At 39.8% G+C, this 16,194-nt stretch overlaps 1 protein-coding gene and 1 pseudogene across 2 annotated transcripts; one reads left to right on the top strand and one right to left on the bottom strand.

Moving 5' to 3' along the window:
* Positions 1-4,383: 4,383 nt before the first annotated feature.
* LOC310995370 (phosphatidylinositol transfer protein alpha isoform-like) lies at positions 4,384-8,978 on the bottom strand (annotated as a pseudogene). Its single transcript has 7 exons — positions 8,909-8,978; positions 8,379-8,462; positions 7,691-7,768; positions 7,463-7,573; positions 6,709-6,830; positions 5,762-5,828; positions 4,384-5,652 (listed from the first exon to the last, which is right to left on the bottom strand). The product of its transcript is annotated as a phosphatidylinositol transfer protein alpha isoform-like (transcript).
* Positions 8,979-10,277: 1,299 nt separating this feature from the next.
* On the top strand, positions 10,278-14,876 carry LOC310996465 (phosphatidylinositol transfer protein alpha isoform-like). Its single transcript, XM_083985870.1, has 7 exons — positions 10,278-10,347; positions 10,794-10,877; positions 11,488-11,565; positions 11,683-11,793; positions 12,426-12,548; positions 13,432-13,498; positions 13,608-14,876. Exons 1-6 carry the CDS (start codon positions 10,282-10,284, stop codon positions 13,474-13,476), a joined length of 507 nt encoding a protein of 168 aa, XP_083841996.1. The 5' UTR covers positions 10,278-10,281; the 3' UTR covers positions 13,477-13,498; positions 13,608-14,876.
* Positions 14,877-16,194: the final 1,318 nt, after the last annotated feature.

Raw genomic sequence — 16,194 nt, 5'->3', positions numbered from 1 at the left:
AATCAAACTGTGCGTACGCACAACTCTCCGCAATAAATCACACAGGACTCAAGAATGGTGCACACGTGAACACACCTCTTACTCCGCCCCCGGAACGCCTATATACAACTATATATGGTCAGCACGTGCATATTTAATTAGCCATGTGCTCTCTGTGGTGCAGCAACTTTTGTGACAACAAAGTGACAACGGAGACAACCGGCGGAGGACGGGGGAAAGAAGCGGAACTTCTCCGCTTCTCTGAAAGCAGATACACGGGCAATAAATCAGTCAGAAAAATGATCTTGCATTTTAATAAGCTACAATAAAAACAAAAACCTCCCAAATCTCAACAAAAGGGAGCAGAAAGAAGAAGAATCTTACGTAATCTGCCCGTTTATCCCAGAATTTTTTTTTTTTTTTTTTTTTTTTACCTAGATGTTAAAACAATGTAGGAAGCAGGACGATAGTTACCATTACTTTGCAGGCCTTTCCACTACACAGTTACAGCTCTACTGGACTCGGTTTAGGTCATTTTCCATTAGGCTACAGCTGAGTCCTTCACAGTTCCTCCTCAGAGCCGCGTTGTCTAGCTCCATTCTCTCCTCTCGTCAGCTCCAAACACACGTGCACCTCGTTAACTCAGGTGACAGAATAAAGCTGCAGATCAGTGTGCGCTGCTGCCGGTGTGTTTTTAAACTTGGATGGTTTGATCCTTGTCGGACGTCACACATAGCCTAATCAAAAAAGCAAAATCCTCAATCCGCTCTGTTTATCAATTAACACAAAGCCTAGTGTTATTATAGAGCGGGTTGGATTGCCAGCATCAACGGTCCACCACTACCACAATTACTTCATAAAATCCTACTGTGCTCTTCTAAATGTACTCCGCTCCTCTCTCCCTCTCACACTGCAGTTCTCTGACTCAGCAACGGTGTCGCCAATTCCTCCTGTTCCTCAAAAAAGGCGTACGCCAGGGTCAAAATGGGTGTAAATGTCCGCACTTTTCCCCGTCAGGTTTTGGCTTGATAGATCCCAAATTTGGCGGAGAAAAGTGCGTACGCACAAAACGAGGGGAAAATGGCGTAAAAAAAGGTGTATCCACAATGATAAATGAGGCCCCAGGTAGAGGCTAGACAGGCCAGATAGATTAGAGTCCAGGGGCCTCATTTATCATTGTATCATTGATACACCTTTTTTTACACCCTTTTCCCCCCCGTTTTGTGCGTACGCACTTTTCTCCGCCAAATTTGGGATTTATCAAACCAAAACCTGACGGGGAAAAGTGTGGACATTTACACCCATTTTGACCCTGGCGTACGCCTTTTTTGAGGAACAGGAGGAATTGGCGACACCGTTGCTGAGTCAGAGAACTGCAGCGTGAGAGGGAGAGAGGAGCGGAGTACATTTAGAAGAGCACAGTAGGATTTTTTTTTTTTACTGTGGTGGAAATACCAACGTTAAAGGGATAGCTCAACATTTTGGCAAATTGGCCCATTGCCATAATCCCTATAGTCATAGTAGTAGGTTCGTTACCTTTAATTGTCGGTGCAAGCTATTTTTAGAACGGCGGAGCAGAGCCGTGAGTTGCTCAGAGCTACGCTACGGAGGCTAATGGTATTTCTTGGTTTCCTTCATCAAACTCATCAAATACACAATCCAACAACTCCAAAACGCTCTGGTGGACAAGTTGTCAAGTAATTGTGGTAGTGGTTGACAGTTGATGCTGGCAATCCAACCCGCTCTATAATAACACTAGGCTATATCTTAATTGATAAACAGAGCGGATTGAGGATTTTGCTTTTTTGATTAGGCTATATGTGACGTCCGACAAGGATCAAACCATCCAAGTTTAAAAACACATCGGCAGCAGCGCACACTGATCTGCAGCTACTGAGACTGTTATTAATCTGTCACCTGAGTTAACGAGGTGCACGTGAGTTTGGAGCTGACGAGAGGAGAGAATAAAGAGTGAGACAACACGGCCCTGAGGAGGAACTGTGAAGGACTCTGTAATGGAAAATGACCTAAACCAAGTCCAGTAGAGCTGTAACTGTGTAGTGGGAAGGCCTGCAAAGTAGCCTAATGGTAACTATCGTTGATTTAGCCTACATTGTTTTAACATCTAGGTGTAAAAAAAAAAAAAAAAAAGATTTTCTCTGGGATAAAGGGGCAGATTAGGAAGATTCTTTTTCTTTCTGCTCCCTTTTGTTGAGATTTGGGAGGTTTTGGTTTTTATTGTAGCTTATTAAAATGCAAGATCATTATTTCTGACTGATTTATTGCCCGTGTATCTGCTTTCAGAGAAGCGGAGAAGTTCGCTTCTTTCCCCCGTCCTCCGCCGGTTGTCTCCGTTGTCACTTTGTTGTCACAAAAGTTGCTGCACCACAGAGAGCACATGGCTAATTAAATATGCACGTGCTGACCATATATAGTTGTATATAGGCGTTCCGGGGGCGGAGTAAGAGGGTGTTCACGTGTGCACCATTCTTGAGTCCTGTGTGATTTATTGCGGAGAGTTGTGCGTACGCACAGTTTGATTGATCTGAAAAAGGTGTAAATATTTAGGGTGTACGCCATTTTCGTCTTTTTCGCCGTACGCAATATTTAGTAGCAGTTTTACACCCTCTTTGATAAATGAGGCCCCTGGTCTTTTTACTAAACTTAAAGGGATAGTTCAACATTTTGGCAAATTGGCCCATTGCCATAATCCCTATAGTCATAGCAGTAGGTTCGTTACCTTTAATTGTCGGTGCAACCTATTTTTAGAACGGAGGAGCGCAGCGGCAGGCTGCTCAGGGCTACGCTATGGAGGCTAAGGGAATTTCTTGGTTTCCCTCATCAAACTCATCAAATACACAACCCAACAACTCCAAAAGGCTGTCGTGGACACGTTGTGAGCTGCACAATCACCACGCTATGAGATAATAACGGAACGTTACGAGACAGGGCTGTTTTAGAGGTAAATTCATGCAAAACCGCTGATGCGCGTTGTGTTTCAGGGACAGTTTTTCAGCAAGCAGACTCTGTATTTACCCTGTATTTACCTCGAAAACGGCTCCGTTTCGTAACGTTCCATTTTATCTCATAGCGTGGTGATTGTGCAGGTCACAACTTGTCCACGAAAGCGTTTTGGAGTTTGGGGATTTTGTATTTGAGGAGTTTGATGAGGGAAACCAAGAAATTCCTTTAGCCTCCATAGCATAGCTCTGAGCAGCCTGCCGCTCCGCTCCTCCGTTCTAAAAATAGCTTACACCGACAAATAAAGGTAACGAACCTACTGCTATGACTATAGGGATTATGGCAATGGGCCAATTTGCCAAAATGTTGAACTATCCCTTTACTAACTCCTTTCTTCATTGCCTAAACCTAACCAATGGTGGGACCAAAGGCTGTGGGAACATAGGGCCTAATTTTCAGTGACAACAAGTTAGAAATGTGGGAACATAAGCTGTGGGAACATAGGGCTGTGGGAAGATAGGAATGACCCCAGTCAAACATTATACTATATGGCAGCGGATCCACCAACTCCAGGTTTTCAGCAATAGAAATTTGTGCACCTGTGTCATCCCTGAAGCCTAGACTGGTTAGAGCCGTAACTGTAAAACTTAACTTGCCAGGGTGGCGCGTGTCGCGACAGTACAAAACAAATGTTTTTTCCCTAATTAAATAGAGAGTCTCCTCTTTCCTTTGAGCTATTTGGTGTTTTCAGAGTCATAGTACAAAATATTCTGTGGGTCTTGAACTATTACTCAAAATGCCCGAAACGCTGGCACAAGGCACTGACCATTTTATAAAAATGCTGGCACTCAATGAGTTAATGTAAAAAAAAACTGTTTTTTTTTTTTTTTTTTTACTAGCCTTTGTGTTAATGTGTATCTGTAAGGGGTCCACGATGATGCATTAACGTGGGTGATCTAAAATGTCCTTAAATTATTGAAAATACCGTAGGCTACTTGCTCATTCACCAACAATGCAGAGATGTCAGTTATAGGCACTTTTGCAATACCCATATTCCGCCATCAGGAAGCGCATGAGGCTTACCACAGGAGGACTCAATATTAGTGTCGTTATTATTCCAGTGCTCTACCTACTACTACAGTACTGGTACAAATATCACTACTACTACTACAAATATAACCACTACTTCTACTACTACTACTACTACTACTGGTACAAATATCACTACTACTACTGCTTATATTACAAATCTAACCACTACTTCTACTATTACTACTACTGTACTGGTACAAATATCACTACTGCTACAAATAATACTACTATTTCTACTACTACTACTGCTACTACTAGTTCACATACAGTATCACGACTACTACTACTACTACTCATTTCCTGACAAGTCAAGGAGAGGCAAGTTTATTTGTATAGCCCATTTTTACAGTTTGTCTCAAAGGGCTTTACATGGCATCATAACAACATCCTCACTCTCTGACCATCACATCCACCGAGGAAAAACTCCTTAAAAGGAGGAAAAAAATGGAGAAACCTCAGGGTGAGCAACAGAGGAGGGAACCTTCACCCTGGACGTGCAGATGTGCAACAGATGTTGTATACAGAGAAGAAAAGAAGAAAGGAAGTTTACAACATGGAATATGGAAAAACAGGGAAACGCTTCTGATGGGCAGGCCAAAGTACAAAGTGCAACAAATAATGATGCTTTTGTTTATGTACTACAACTATTACTACCAAAAAAGAATAATTTGTTGTCTTGTTTGTGTGTCATGGCTACAGGTGGAGTAAAATGTACAAATACACAAAACGCAAGGAACAAATACATTGTAATATTCTTCACAATCATACAACCCATCACATTAAAATACAGGAAAATTAATTGACTTACAATGACAGCGCTGAACTTCTTGTCAGCCATCAAGACATCATCATCATCATTATGAAATCTGCTCAGAGTTCAAGTTTTTCATAATATATTATCACCTCTAACATAAACCTCAACCCAAAGCTACAATTAAAAACACAGCAGCAGCAGACCAGCAGATGGTGCTGTTACACCAGGATTACTATGTATATTGTGGGGCATTTGTAATGTAAATATCTTTTATAATTCAATTTTGTGTCCAGCTATTATGTCACAATGAACTTCTAGTTTAAGACAATAGAAAAATAAGTGTTTTTTGTGAGATCAGGGAAGAAATTATAGGCCTACATGTATAAATATTCATCTCTGGAGTTTTTGTGTATATAGACAGATGACTCACTCTGGTACGTAAACAATAAATCACTGAGAAATGGAAAATCAAGGAAGAAGTGAAACCCAAATAACTGCCATAAAAAAATACACATCAGTAATCAGTAATCAGGAATGTTGCTTCAGAGACAACCCACACCTGTTCCCCAGTGTTTAAAAAAAAAATCCAACAGGACCAAATAGGCATAAGCAAGAACATTTCATCCCCCAAACAAATTCTCTTGCAAACTTGTCTCTTAAAAGAAAAATAAAATAAAAGCTCCTATGGTTGTTTTCAAATGTAGTCCACAAATGCGCATACAAATGCTTTACAAATAACGAGCTCTTATTAAGAGCAAATGTTACTAAATGTATCAGTGTGGTATTCTTGATTATGCCTATCAAGCTGTTCCAGGTCCAGTGTCCGAGGCGAGGAGTCTGAGCTCGCTGCAGGAAGTCCAATCACCCTGTTTCAGAAACAACAACAAAACAATAATAAAAAAACAAATTTAATAAATGAAATTGTTCAAAATGCTGAAATATAAAACGTCACCAACAGTTTAGTTTAATACTCACTGTGTTAACCCGTCAGTTGTGATCAATCGTCAGCCGACATCCCTTTAAGTTCATCATTCTTCCTCATCTACAACACAGGACACACGAAATTCAATATTCAGCACAAACCGTGCTGTTGGGAGCAAAAAAAAAGAAAAAAAAAAGAAATCTATAAATCCAACCCCATTTATAGCAATAACCATCTATAAATGTCTTCATATCATCGTTTCTATAGCATCTACAACTGTAGCTGGATCAGTGTGGCCATGATGCATCTTCAAGATAAGAAAAATGAGACTCACTTTAAACAATCACTTTAAAAATGTAATCTAATCTGCTTTCTTGTTGTTATTGTGTGTTATTCTTAATTATTTTTAATTGTGGACACAACTCCAAAACACTCTGGTGGACAAGTTGTGACCTGCGCATTCACCACGCTATGAGATAATAACGGAACGTTACCAGACAGAGTTGTTTTAGAGGTAAATACATGCAAAACCGCTGATGCACGTTCCCGTCGCAGTCTCTGCATTTCCCTCTAAAACAACTCTGTCTGGTAACGTTCTGTTACAGTAATATCTCATAGCGTGGTGAATGTGCAGGTCACAACTTGTCCACCAGAGCGTTTTGGAGTTGTTGGATTGTGTATTTGATGAGTTTGATGAAGGAAACCAAGAAATACCATTAGCCTCCGTAGCGTAGCTCTGAGCTCACGGCTCTGCTCTGCCGTTCTAAAAATAGCTTGCACCGACAATTAAAGGTAACGAACCTACTACTATGACTATAGGGATTATGGCAATGGGCCAATTTGCCAAAATGTTGAGCTATCCCTTTAACGTTGGTATTTCCACCACAGTAAACTGGACCCTGAATGCTCCACCACTGAATGGACTGTTCTAACGAGCCCATTTAAATGCCGATATCTGATATTCTGAGTAATGAGTCTTTCTTGTTCTAAGCTCGGTCACCTCGTCCAGCTCCTTCTTCGTCTCCTCCTCCATGCGTCGGATGTCCTCCATCGTCAGTTCGATCCATTTGTCAATCCAGCAGAACAGCTGTCGGTGGAAGTGGTGAACAAACGCTTCTCCATCTGGAAAATGGGTTAATAAAAGAACGGTAAACAGAGGGAGAGGAGAGACAAAAACACAGGCAGACGTACAGGTAGATACAAATGATATGATTTTCTGATAAAAACAAACAATGCATCATTTCACTGCCTGTGCTAAATATCCTTTCCTATGTTATATTAATGTGAAGCACTGCCTTTATTATAATATTTATTACATTATTATTCTATATTCTGGCATTCTTTCCTATAAACTGTAAACCAAGCAAAGCAGATACGAAAATTTATGTTTATTGTTTATTACATGACCACGGATACGTTTGTCTTTCCAGAGTATTAAAATCTTCTGCCCTTGAAAAGCTTAATTTTGTGATAAAGGGTAAATATTACATTTTTATTAAATATATTGATACGTTTTTTGTTATTTCTAAGAGGTGAGAAAATCATAAAAGCCTTCTGGCCTTGATTGTATGATGGAGCTTGGTATTATCTTTTTCTGTTCTCCTACTTTGGACCTTGGATTGCTGCTCAAAGATGCCCTTCATAGCATGGCAAATAAAATTAAAAGTCAAATATATTGGAAAATGTATGTATTAAAATACATTTATTTAAAGAAATAAAAAAAAGAAAAGAATTATATGACATTAAAACTGTACCTTGTGAATGAATCCCTCTATCTTTCCCTGTAGCCCCCGCCACTTGAACTCAGTAGAGACGAGTTTGTAGGCGCACATGTGTGGACAGTCGGGGTTGTTCGCCAGTTCTTTCTGCAAAAACACAGAAACTTTAAAAACACAAGTTTCCTCGAATTCAAATTCACAGGTTCTTTAAAGGAGCGAAGATGAAGGTGGAGGTGAGGGTGAAGGTGTAGTGAGGTGACGCACCTGCCAGTCCGGTCCCAGGGGCCCTCGACCCGTCTTCTCTGATTTAAAGACGGCTGGATCATGTTCTGCTTTGTAGTCCTGAACGTAACCAGGGCAACAATATGAAGCGGCAGTTGTTTTTTTAAATCATTGTTTAAAGCAGAAGTGAGTGATATATTTGTGTTAATATAAGTCTTAAATAGTTTATATCTTCCGACAGCAATCACTTACATAGAGTGTTTGGACTGAAACACGGGTCTGTCAGTCCCTCTGCTCTGCTCTGAGCCGAAGAGAAAACATTTATCGTATCCTACAGTTTTTATCCAATGAGGAGAGAGAACGGCATGCAGGGCTGTGTGTGCAGCCAAGGAACGCCGTGAATGTGGTGACGTAGCGACGAGGACTGTTATGGTGCGTTCAAGGAAACTCGTATTTTTCCGACCGTGAAGTGGTACCAGTTCGATCTGGTACGAGTTCACCGGTCGGAAGTTACGAGTGGCCGTTATAGTGACTTTCACTGGTAAAACAGGTCGGAAAAACACGAGTGGGTTGCCTGGAACGCTACAAAGTCGTAAGTTGTGACTTGAAGCTGTAATTTACGATTTCAAAAGCCTGCCTGGAACGCAGCATTAGCGAAACGACCGGATCACTCACTTCTGCTTTAATAGATTGAAACAGAAAAAAAAACACAAAAAGGTTTCTCTCTCACCTTTGAACTTATGCAGCTTCTGTCAGCGATGTCGATGTTAACGATTTCAGTTTTGTCCCATAAGCTTTTCTCCAGTCCATGAACCTGCAACAAGACCAGGATCAGCTGCTGTCAGACTTCCTGTTTTTCTTCTGGTTCCTCCAGTCAAATCTGGCTCATGTATATTTTATATTTTCTGTTTCTTTTCATTGTTTTTCTATAGTTGTTGTCCAAACACTAAATTTTCATATTTTGTTTTATATCCATTAATATATTCTCATACAAGTTGGTTTCACTGGTACAACAATTGACTGTATCGACAACCACCACTGCTGATACTGCAGTTTTTACTGCTGTATCAGTTGAAGTTTTTTACCTTCATATACCTTTTTGTTTTACTGTTTTCTAGTGTTTCAATGTATAATTTCTTAAATTAGAGCACTAAGTAGAGTTGTACCACTTAGGAGCATCAGTTCTATAACACTATCATTTAGTTATTATTATACTTTTTTTAAAGTGCATCAGCATCATTTCCAGTCATCACGACTTACGTTCTCCTGCTCCCCCATGTCAGGTTTGTGCCACGTCTCGATCTTGATCGTGAACTTCTCTTTCATGTAGGCATTCTGTAACAACAGGAGAGTTGGTCAACATGAATAAATGTCGGCAGCAGAGTGTGTGTCACATTACACACTCTAGTTATGTCAAAGTGTGGAAGCTGATGCACACCTAAAAAATCTTGAAAAACAGGTGCGTTGGAGCATAGGTAGAGAGTGAACAAAGGAAAAAAGGGTCTCCCGCACACTGTCAAGTCACTTGCAAAAGACTTTAATAAAACAAACAACGTTTCGGTCCACAGGACCTTTTTCAAGCAGAGATTTTTTTTTAAAGACATTTCAGGCAAATATATGGCCTACTATGACTAAGATAGCCAATCACAGGCTGGGTCAGTGGGGGGTCCCTGAAGGTCCTACAGCTGTAGTCAACTAGTGGTGATTTGTGCAGCTCCACCCCGGGGGTGTGCCAACAGACACAGAGAGTAGCTGGATAGGTAGTGAGCCTGTAAAGTTAATTTCACCTCAGGCAGACATATATGTGAGTGAGAGCTCACATGTGTGTCTCTCTATAACAGCAGGGACACCCACAAATATATATCAACACAATAGTAGGCAAAGAGCAATTTACAAACAGAAGAAAAACAAACACTACAATGTATATACTATACCAAGAGAAATATATATTTTTCATTTTAAACAAAAAACATAACAGTGCATAACATTTTTTTTGTTTAAAATGAAAAATATATATTTCTCTTGGTATAGTATATACATTGTAGTGTTTGTTTTTCTTCTGTTTGTAAATTGCTCTTTGCCTACTATTGTGTTGATATATATTTGTGGGTGTCCCTGCTGTTATAGAGAGACACACATGTGAGCTCTCACTCACATATATGTCTGCCTGAGGTGAAATTAACTTTACAGGCTCACTACCTATCCAGCTACTCACTGTGTCTGTTGGCACACCCCCGGGGTGGAGCTGCACAAATCACCACTAGTTGACTACAGCTGTAGGACCTTCAGGGACCCCCCACTGACCCAGCCTGTGATTGGCTATCTTAGTCATAGTAGGCCATATATTTGCCTGAAATGTCTTTTTAAAAAAATCTCTGCTTGAAAAAGGTCCTGTGGACCGAAACGTTGTTTGTTTTATTAAAGTCTTTTGCAAGTGACTTGACAGTGTGCGGGAGACCCTTTTTTCCTTTGTTCACTCCCTACCTATGCTCCAACGCACCTGTTTTTCAAGATTTTTTAGGTGTGCATCAGCTTCCACACTTTGACATAACTAGAGTGTGTAATGTGACACACACTCTGCTGCCGACATTTATTCATGTTGACCAACTCTCCTGTTGTTACAGAATGCCTACATGAAAGAGAAGTTCACGATCAAGATCGAGACGTGGCACAAACCTGACATGGGGGAGCAGGAGAACGTAAGTCGTGATGACTGGAAATGATGCTGATGCACTTTAAACAAAGTATAATAATAACTAAATGATAGTGTTATAGAACTGATGCTCCTAAGTGGTACAACTCTACTTAGTGCTCTAATTTAAGAAATTATACATTGAAACACTAGAAAACAGTAAAACAAAAAGGTATATGAAGGTAAAAAACTTCAACTGATACAGCAGTAAAAACTGCAGTATCAGCAGTGGTGGTTGTCGATACAGTCAATTGTTGTACCAGTGAAACCAACTTGTATGAGAATATATTAATGGATATAAAACAAAATATGAAAATTTAGTGTTTGGACAACAACTATAGAAAAACAATGAAAAGAAACAGAAAATATAAAATATACATGAGCCAGATTTGACTGGAGGAACCAGAAGAAAAACAGGAAGTCTGACAGCAGCTGATCCTGGTCTTGTTGCAGGTTCATGGACTGGAGAAAAGCTTATGGGACAAAACTGAAATCGTTAACATCGACATCGCTGACAGAAGCTGCATAAGTTCAAAGGTGAGAGAGAAACCTTTTTGTGTTTTTTTTTCTGTTTCAATCTATTAAAGCAGAAGTGAGTGATCCGGTCGTTTTCGCTAATGCTGCGTTCCAGGCAGGCTTTTGAAATCGTAAATTACAGCTTCAAGTCACAACTTACGACTTTGTAGCGTTCCAGGCAACCCACTCGTGTTTTTCCGACCTGTTTTACCAGTGAAAGTCACTATAACGGCCACTCGTAACTTCCGACCGGTGAACTCGTACCAGATCGAACTGGTACCACTTCACGGTCGGAAAAATACGAGTTTCCTTGAACGCACCATAACAGTCCTCGTCGCTACGTCACCACATTCACGGCGTTCCTTGGCTGCACACACAGCCCTGCATGCCGTTCTCTCTCCTCATTGGATAAAAACTGTAGGATACGATAAATGTTTTCTCTTCGGCTCAGAGCAGAGCAGAGGGACTGACAGACCCGTGTTTCAGTCCAAACACTCTATGTAAGTGATTGCTGTCGGAAGATATAACTATTTAAGACTTATATTAACACAAATATATCACTCACTTCTGCTTTAAACAATGATTTAAAAAAACAACTGCCGCTTCATATTGTTGCCCTGGTTACGTTCAGGACTACAAAGCAGAACATGATCCAGCCGTCTTTAAATCAGAGAAGACGGGTCGAGGGCCCCTGGGACCGGACTGGCAGGTGCGTCACCTCACTACACCTTCACCCTCACCTCCACCTTCATCTTCGCTCCTTTAAAGAACCTGTGAATTTGAATTCGAGGAAACTTGTGTTTTTAAAGTTTCTGTGTTTTTGCAGAAAGAACTGGCGAACAACCCCGACTGTCCACACATGTGCGCCTACAAACTCGTCTCTACTGAGTTCAAGTGGCGGGGGCTACAGGGAAAGATAGAGGGATTCATTCACAAGGTACAGTTTTAATGTCATATAATTCTTTTCTTTTTTTTATTTCTTTAAATAAATGTATTTTAATACATACATTTTCCAATATATTCTGACTTTTAATTTTATTTGCCATGCTATGAAGGGCATCTTTGAGCAGCAATCCAAGGTCCAAAGTAGGAGAACAGAAAAGATAATACCAAGCTCCATCATACAATCAAGGCCAGAAGGCTTTTATGATTTTCTCACCTCTTAGAAATAACAAAAAACGTATCAATATATTTAATAAAAATGTAATATTTACCCTTTATCACAAAATTAAGCTTTTCAAGGGCAGAAGATTTTAATACTCTGGAAAGACAAACGTATCCGTGGTCATGTAATAAACAATAAACATAAATTTTCGTATCTGCTTTGCTTGGTTTACAGTTTATAGGAAAGAATGCCAGAATATAGAATAATAATGTAATAAATATTATAATAAAGGCAGTGCTTCACATTAATATAACATAGGAAAGGATATTTAGCACAGGCAGTGAAATGATGCATTGTTTGTTTTTATCAGAAAATCATATCATTTGTATCTACCTGTACGTCTGCCTGTGTTTTTGTCTCTCCTCTCCCTCTGTTTACCGTTCTTTTATTAACCCATTTTCCAGATGGAGAAGCGTTTGTTCACCCACTTCCACCGACAGCTGTTCTGCTGGATTGACAAATGGATCGAACTGACGATGGAGGACATCCGACGCATGGAGGAGGAGACGAAGAAGGAGCTGGACGAGGTGACCGAGCTTAGAACAAGAAAGACTCATTACTCAGAATATCAGATATCGGCATTTAAATGGGCTCGTTAGAACAGTCCATTCAGTGGTGGAGCATTCAGGGTCCAGTTTACTGTGGTGGAAATACCAACGTTAAAGGGATAGCTCAACATTTTGGCAAATTGGCCCATTGCCATAATCCCTATAGTCATAGTAGTAGGTTCGTTACCTTTAATTGTCGGTGCAAGCTATTTTTAGAACGGCAGAGCAGAGCCGTGAGCTCAGAGCTACGCTACGGAGGCTAATGGTATTTCTTGGTTTCCTTCATCAAACTCATCAAATACACAATCCAACAACTCCAAAACGCTCTGGTGGACAAGTTGTGACCTGCACATTCACCACGCTATGAGATATTACTGTAACAGAACGTTACCAGACAGAGTTGTTTTAGAGGGAAATGCAGAGACTGCGACGGGAACGTGCATCAGCGGTTTTGCATGTATTTACCTCTAAAACAACTCTGTCTGGTAACGTTCCGTTATTATCTCATAGCGTGGTGAATGCGCAGGTCACAACTTGTCCACCAGAGTGTTTTGGAGTTGTGTCCACAATTAAAAATAATTAAGAATAACACACAATAACAACAAGAAAGCAGATTAGATTACATTTTTAAAGTGATTGTTTAAAGTGAGTCTCATTTTTCTTATCTTGAAGATGCATCATGGCCACACTGATCCAGCTACAGTTGTAGATGCTATAGAAACGACTGATATGAAGACATTTATAGATGGTTATTGCTATAAATGGGGTTGGATTTATAGATTTCTTTTTTTTTTTCTTTTTTTTTGCTCCCAACAGCACGGTTTGTGCTGAATATTGAATTTCGTGTGTCTCTGTGTTGTAGATGAGGAAGAATGATGAACTTAAAGGGATGTCGGCTGACGATTGATCACAACTGACGGGTTAACACAGTGAGTATTAAACTAAACTGTTGGTGACGTTTTATATTTCAGCATTTTGAACAATTTCATTTATTAAATTTGTTTTTTTATTATTGTTTTGTTGTTGTTTCTGAAACAGGGTGATTGGACTTCCTGCAGCGAGCTCAGACTCCTCGCCTCGGACACTGGACCTGGAACAGCTTGATAGGCATAATCAAGAATACCACACTGATACATTTAGTAACATTTGCTCTTAATAAGAGCTCGTTATTTGTAAAGCATTTGTATGCGCATTTGTGGACTACATTTGAAAACAACCATAGGAGCTTTTATTTTATTTTTCTTTTAAGAGACAAGTTTGCAAGAGAATTTGTTTGGGGGATGAAATGTTCTTGCTTATGCCTATTTGGTCCTGTTGGATTTTTTTTTTAAACACTGGGGAACAGGTGTGGGTTGTCTCTGAAGCAACATTCCTGATTACTGATTACTGATGTGTATTTTTTTATGGCAGTTATTTGGGTTTCACTTCTTCCTTGATTTTCCATTTCTCAGTGATTTATTGTTTACGTACCAGAGTGAGTCATCTGTCTATATACACAAAAACTCCAGAGATGAATATTTATACATGTAGGCCTATAATTTCTTCCCTGATCTCACAAAAAACACTTATTTTTCTATTGTCTTAAACTAGAAGTTCATTGTGACATAATAGCTGGACACAAAATTGAATTATAAAAGATATTTACATTACAAATGCCCCACAATATACATAGTAATCCTGGTGTAACAGCACCATCTGCTGGTCTGCTGCTGCTGTGTTTTTAATTGTAGCTTTGGGTTGAGGTTTATGTTAGAGGTGATAATATATTATGAAAAACTTGAACTCTGAGCAGATTTCATAATGATGATGATGATGTCTTGATGGCTGACAAGAAGTTCAGCGCTGTCATTGTAAGTCAATTAATTTTCCTGTATTTTAATGTGATGGGTTGTATGATTGTGAAGAATATTACAATGTATTTGTTCCTTGCGTTTTGTGTATTTGTACATTTTACTCCACCTGTAGCCATGACACACAAACAAGACAACAAATTATTCTTTTTTGGTAGTAATAGTTGTAGTACATAAACAAAAGCATCATTATTTGTTGCACTTTGTACTTTGGCCTGCCCATCAGAAGCGTTTCCCTGTTTTTCCATATTCCATGTTGTAAACTTCCTTTCTTCTTTTCTTCTCTGTATACAACATCTGTTGCACATCTGCACGTCCAGGGTGAAGGTTCCCTCCTCTGTTGCTCACCCTGAGGTTTCTCCATTTTTTTCCTCCTTTTAAGGAGTTTTTCCTCGGTGGATGTGATGGTCAGAGAGTGAGGATGTTGTTATGATGCCATGTAAAGCCCTTTGAGACAAACTGTAAAAATGGGCTATACAAATAAACTTGCCTCTCCTTGACTTGTCAGGAAATGAGTAGTAGTAGTAGTAGTCGTGATACTGTATGTGAACTAGTAGTAGCAGTAGTAGTAGTAGAAATAGTAGTTATATTTGTAGCAGTAGTGATATTTGTACCAGTACAGTAGTAGTAATAGTAGAAGTAGTGGTTAGATTTGTAATATAAGCAGTAGTAGTAGTGATATTTGTACCAGTAGTAGTAGTAGTAGTAGTAGAAGTAGTGGTTATATTTGTAGTAGTAGTAGTGATATTTGTACCAGTACTGTAGTAGTAGGTAGAGCACTGGAATAATAACGACACTAATATTGAGTCCTCCTGTGGTAAGCCTCATGCGCTTCCTGATGGCGGAATATGGGTATTGCAAAAGTGCCTATAACTGACATCTCTGCATTGTTGGTGAATGAGCAAGTAGCCTACGGTATTTTCAATAATTTAAGGACATTTCTAGATCACCCACGTTAATAGCATCATCGTGGACCCCTTACAGATACACATTAACACAAAGGCTAGTAAAAAAAAAAAAAAAAAACAGTTTTTTTTTACATTAACTCATTGAGTGCCAGCATTTTTATAAAATGGTCAGTGCCTTGTGCCAGCGTTTCGGGGCATTTTGAGTAATAGTTCAAGACCCACAGAATATTTTGTACTATGACTCTGAAAACACCAAATAGCTCAAAGGAAAGAGGAGACTCTCTATTTAATTAGGGAAAAAACATTTGTTTGTACTGTCGCGACCACGCGCCACCCTGGCAAGTTAAGTTTTACAGTTACGGCTCTAACCAGTCTAGGCTTCAGGGATGACACAGGTGCACAAATTTCTATTGCTGAAAACCTGGAGTCTGGTGGGATCCGCTGCCATATAGTATAATGTTTGACTGGGGTCATTCCTATCTTCCCACAGCCCTATGTTCCCACAGCCTTATGTTCCCACATTTCTAACTTGTTGTCACTGAAAATTAGGCCCTATGTTCCCACAGCCCTTTGGTCCCACCATTGGTTAGGTTTAGGCAATGAAGAAAGGAGTTAGTTAAAGGGATAGTTCAACATTTTGGCAAATTGGCCCATTGCCATAATCCCTATAGTCATAGCAGTAGGTTCGTTACCTTTATTTGTCGGTGTAAGCTATTTTTAGAACGGAGGAGCGGAGCGGCAGGCTGCTCAGAGCTATGCTATGGAGGCTAAAGGAATTTCTTGGTTTCCCTCATCAAACTCCTCAAATACAAAATCCCCAAACTCCAAAACGCTTTCGTGGACAAGTTGTGACCTGCACAATCACCA

Source organism: Trachurus trachurus (assembly GCF_905171665.1).
Source record: "Trachurus trachurus genome assembly, chromosome: 13".
Taxonomy (NCBI): domain Eukaryota; kingdom Metazoa; phylum Chordata; class Actinopteri; order Carangiformes; family Carangidae; genus Trachurus; species Trachurus trachurus.
Note: the sequence above shows the minus strand (reverse complement) of the source record. Positions and strands in the feature narration are given on the sequence as shown.

Excerpts from the sequence above, each read along its gene's own strand:
- LOC310996465 (XM_083985870.1), top strand. The coding sequence starts at position 10,282 with ATGAAAGAGAAGTTCACGATCAAGATCGAGACGTGGCACAAACCTGAC. Across the intron at positions 11,794-12,425 it reads TAGAGGGATTCATTCACAAG|ATGGAGAAGCGTTTGTTCAC; the intron begins GTACAGTTTTAA and ends CCCATTTTCCAG. Across the intron at positions 12,549-13,431 it reads CGAAGAAGGAGCTGGACGAG|ATGAGGAAGAATGATGAACT; the intron begins GTGACCGAGCTT and ends TCTGTGTTGTAG.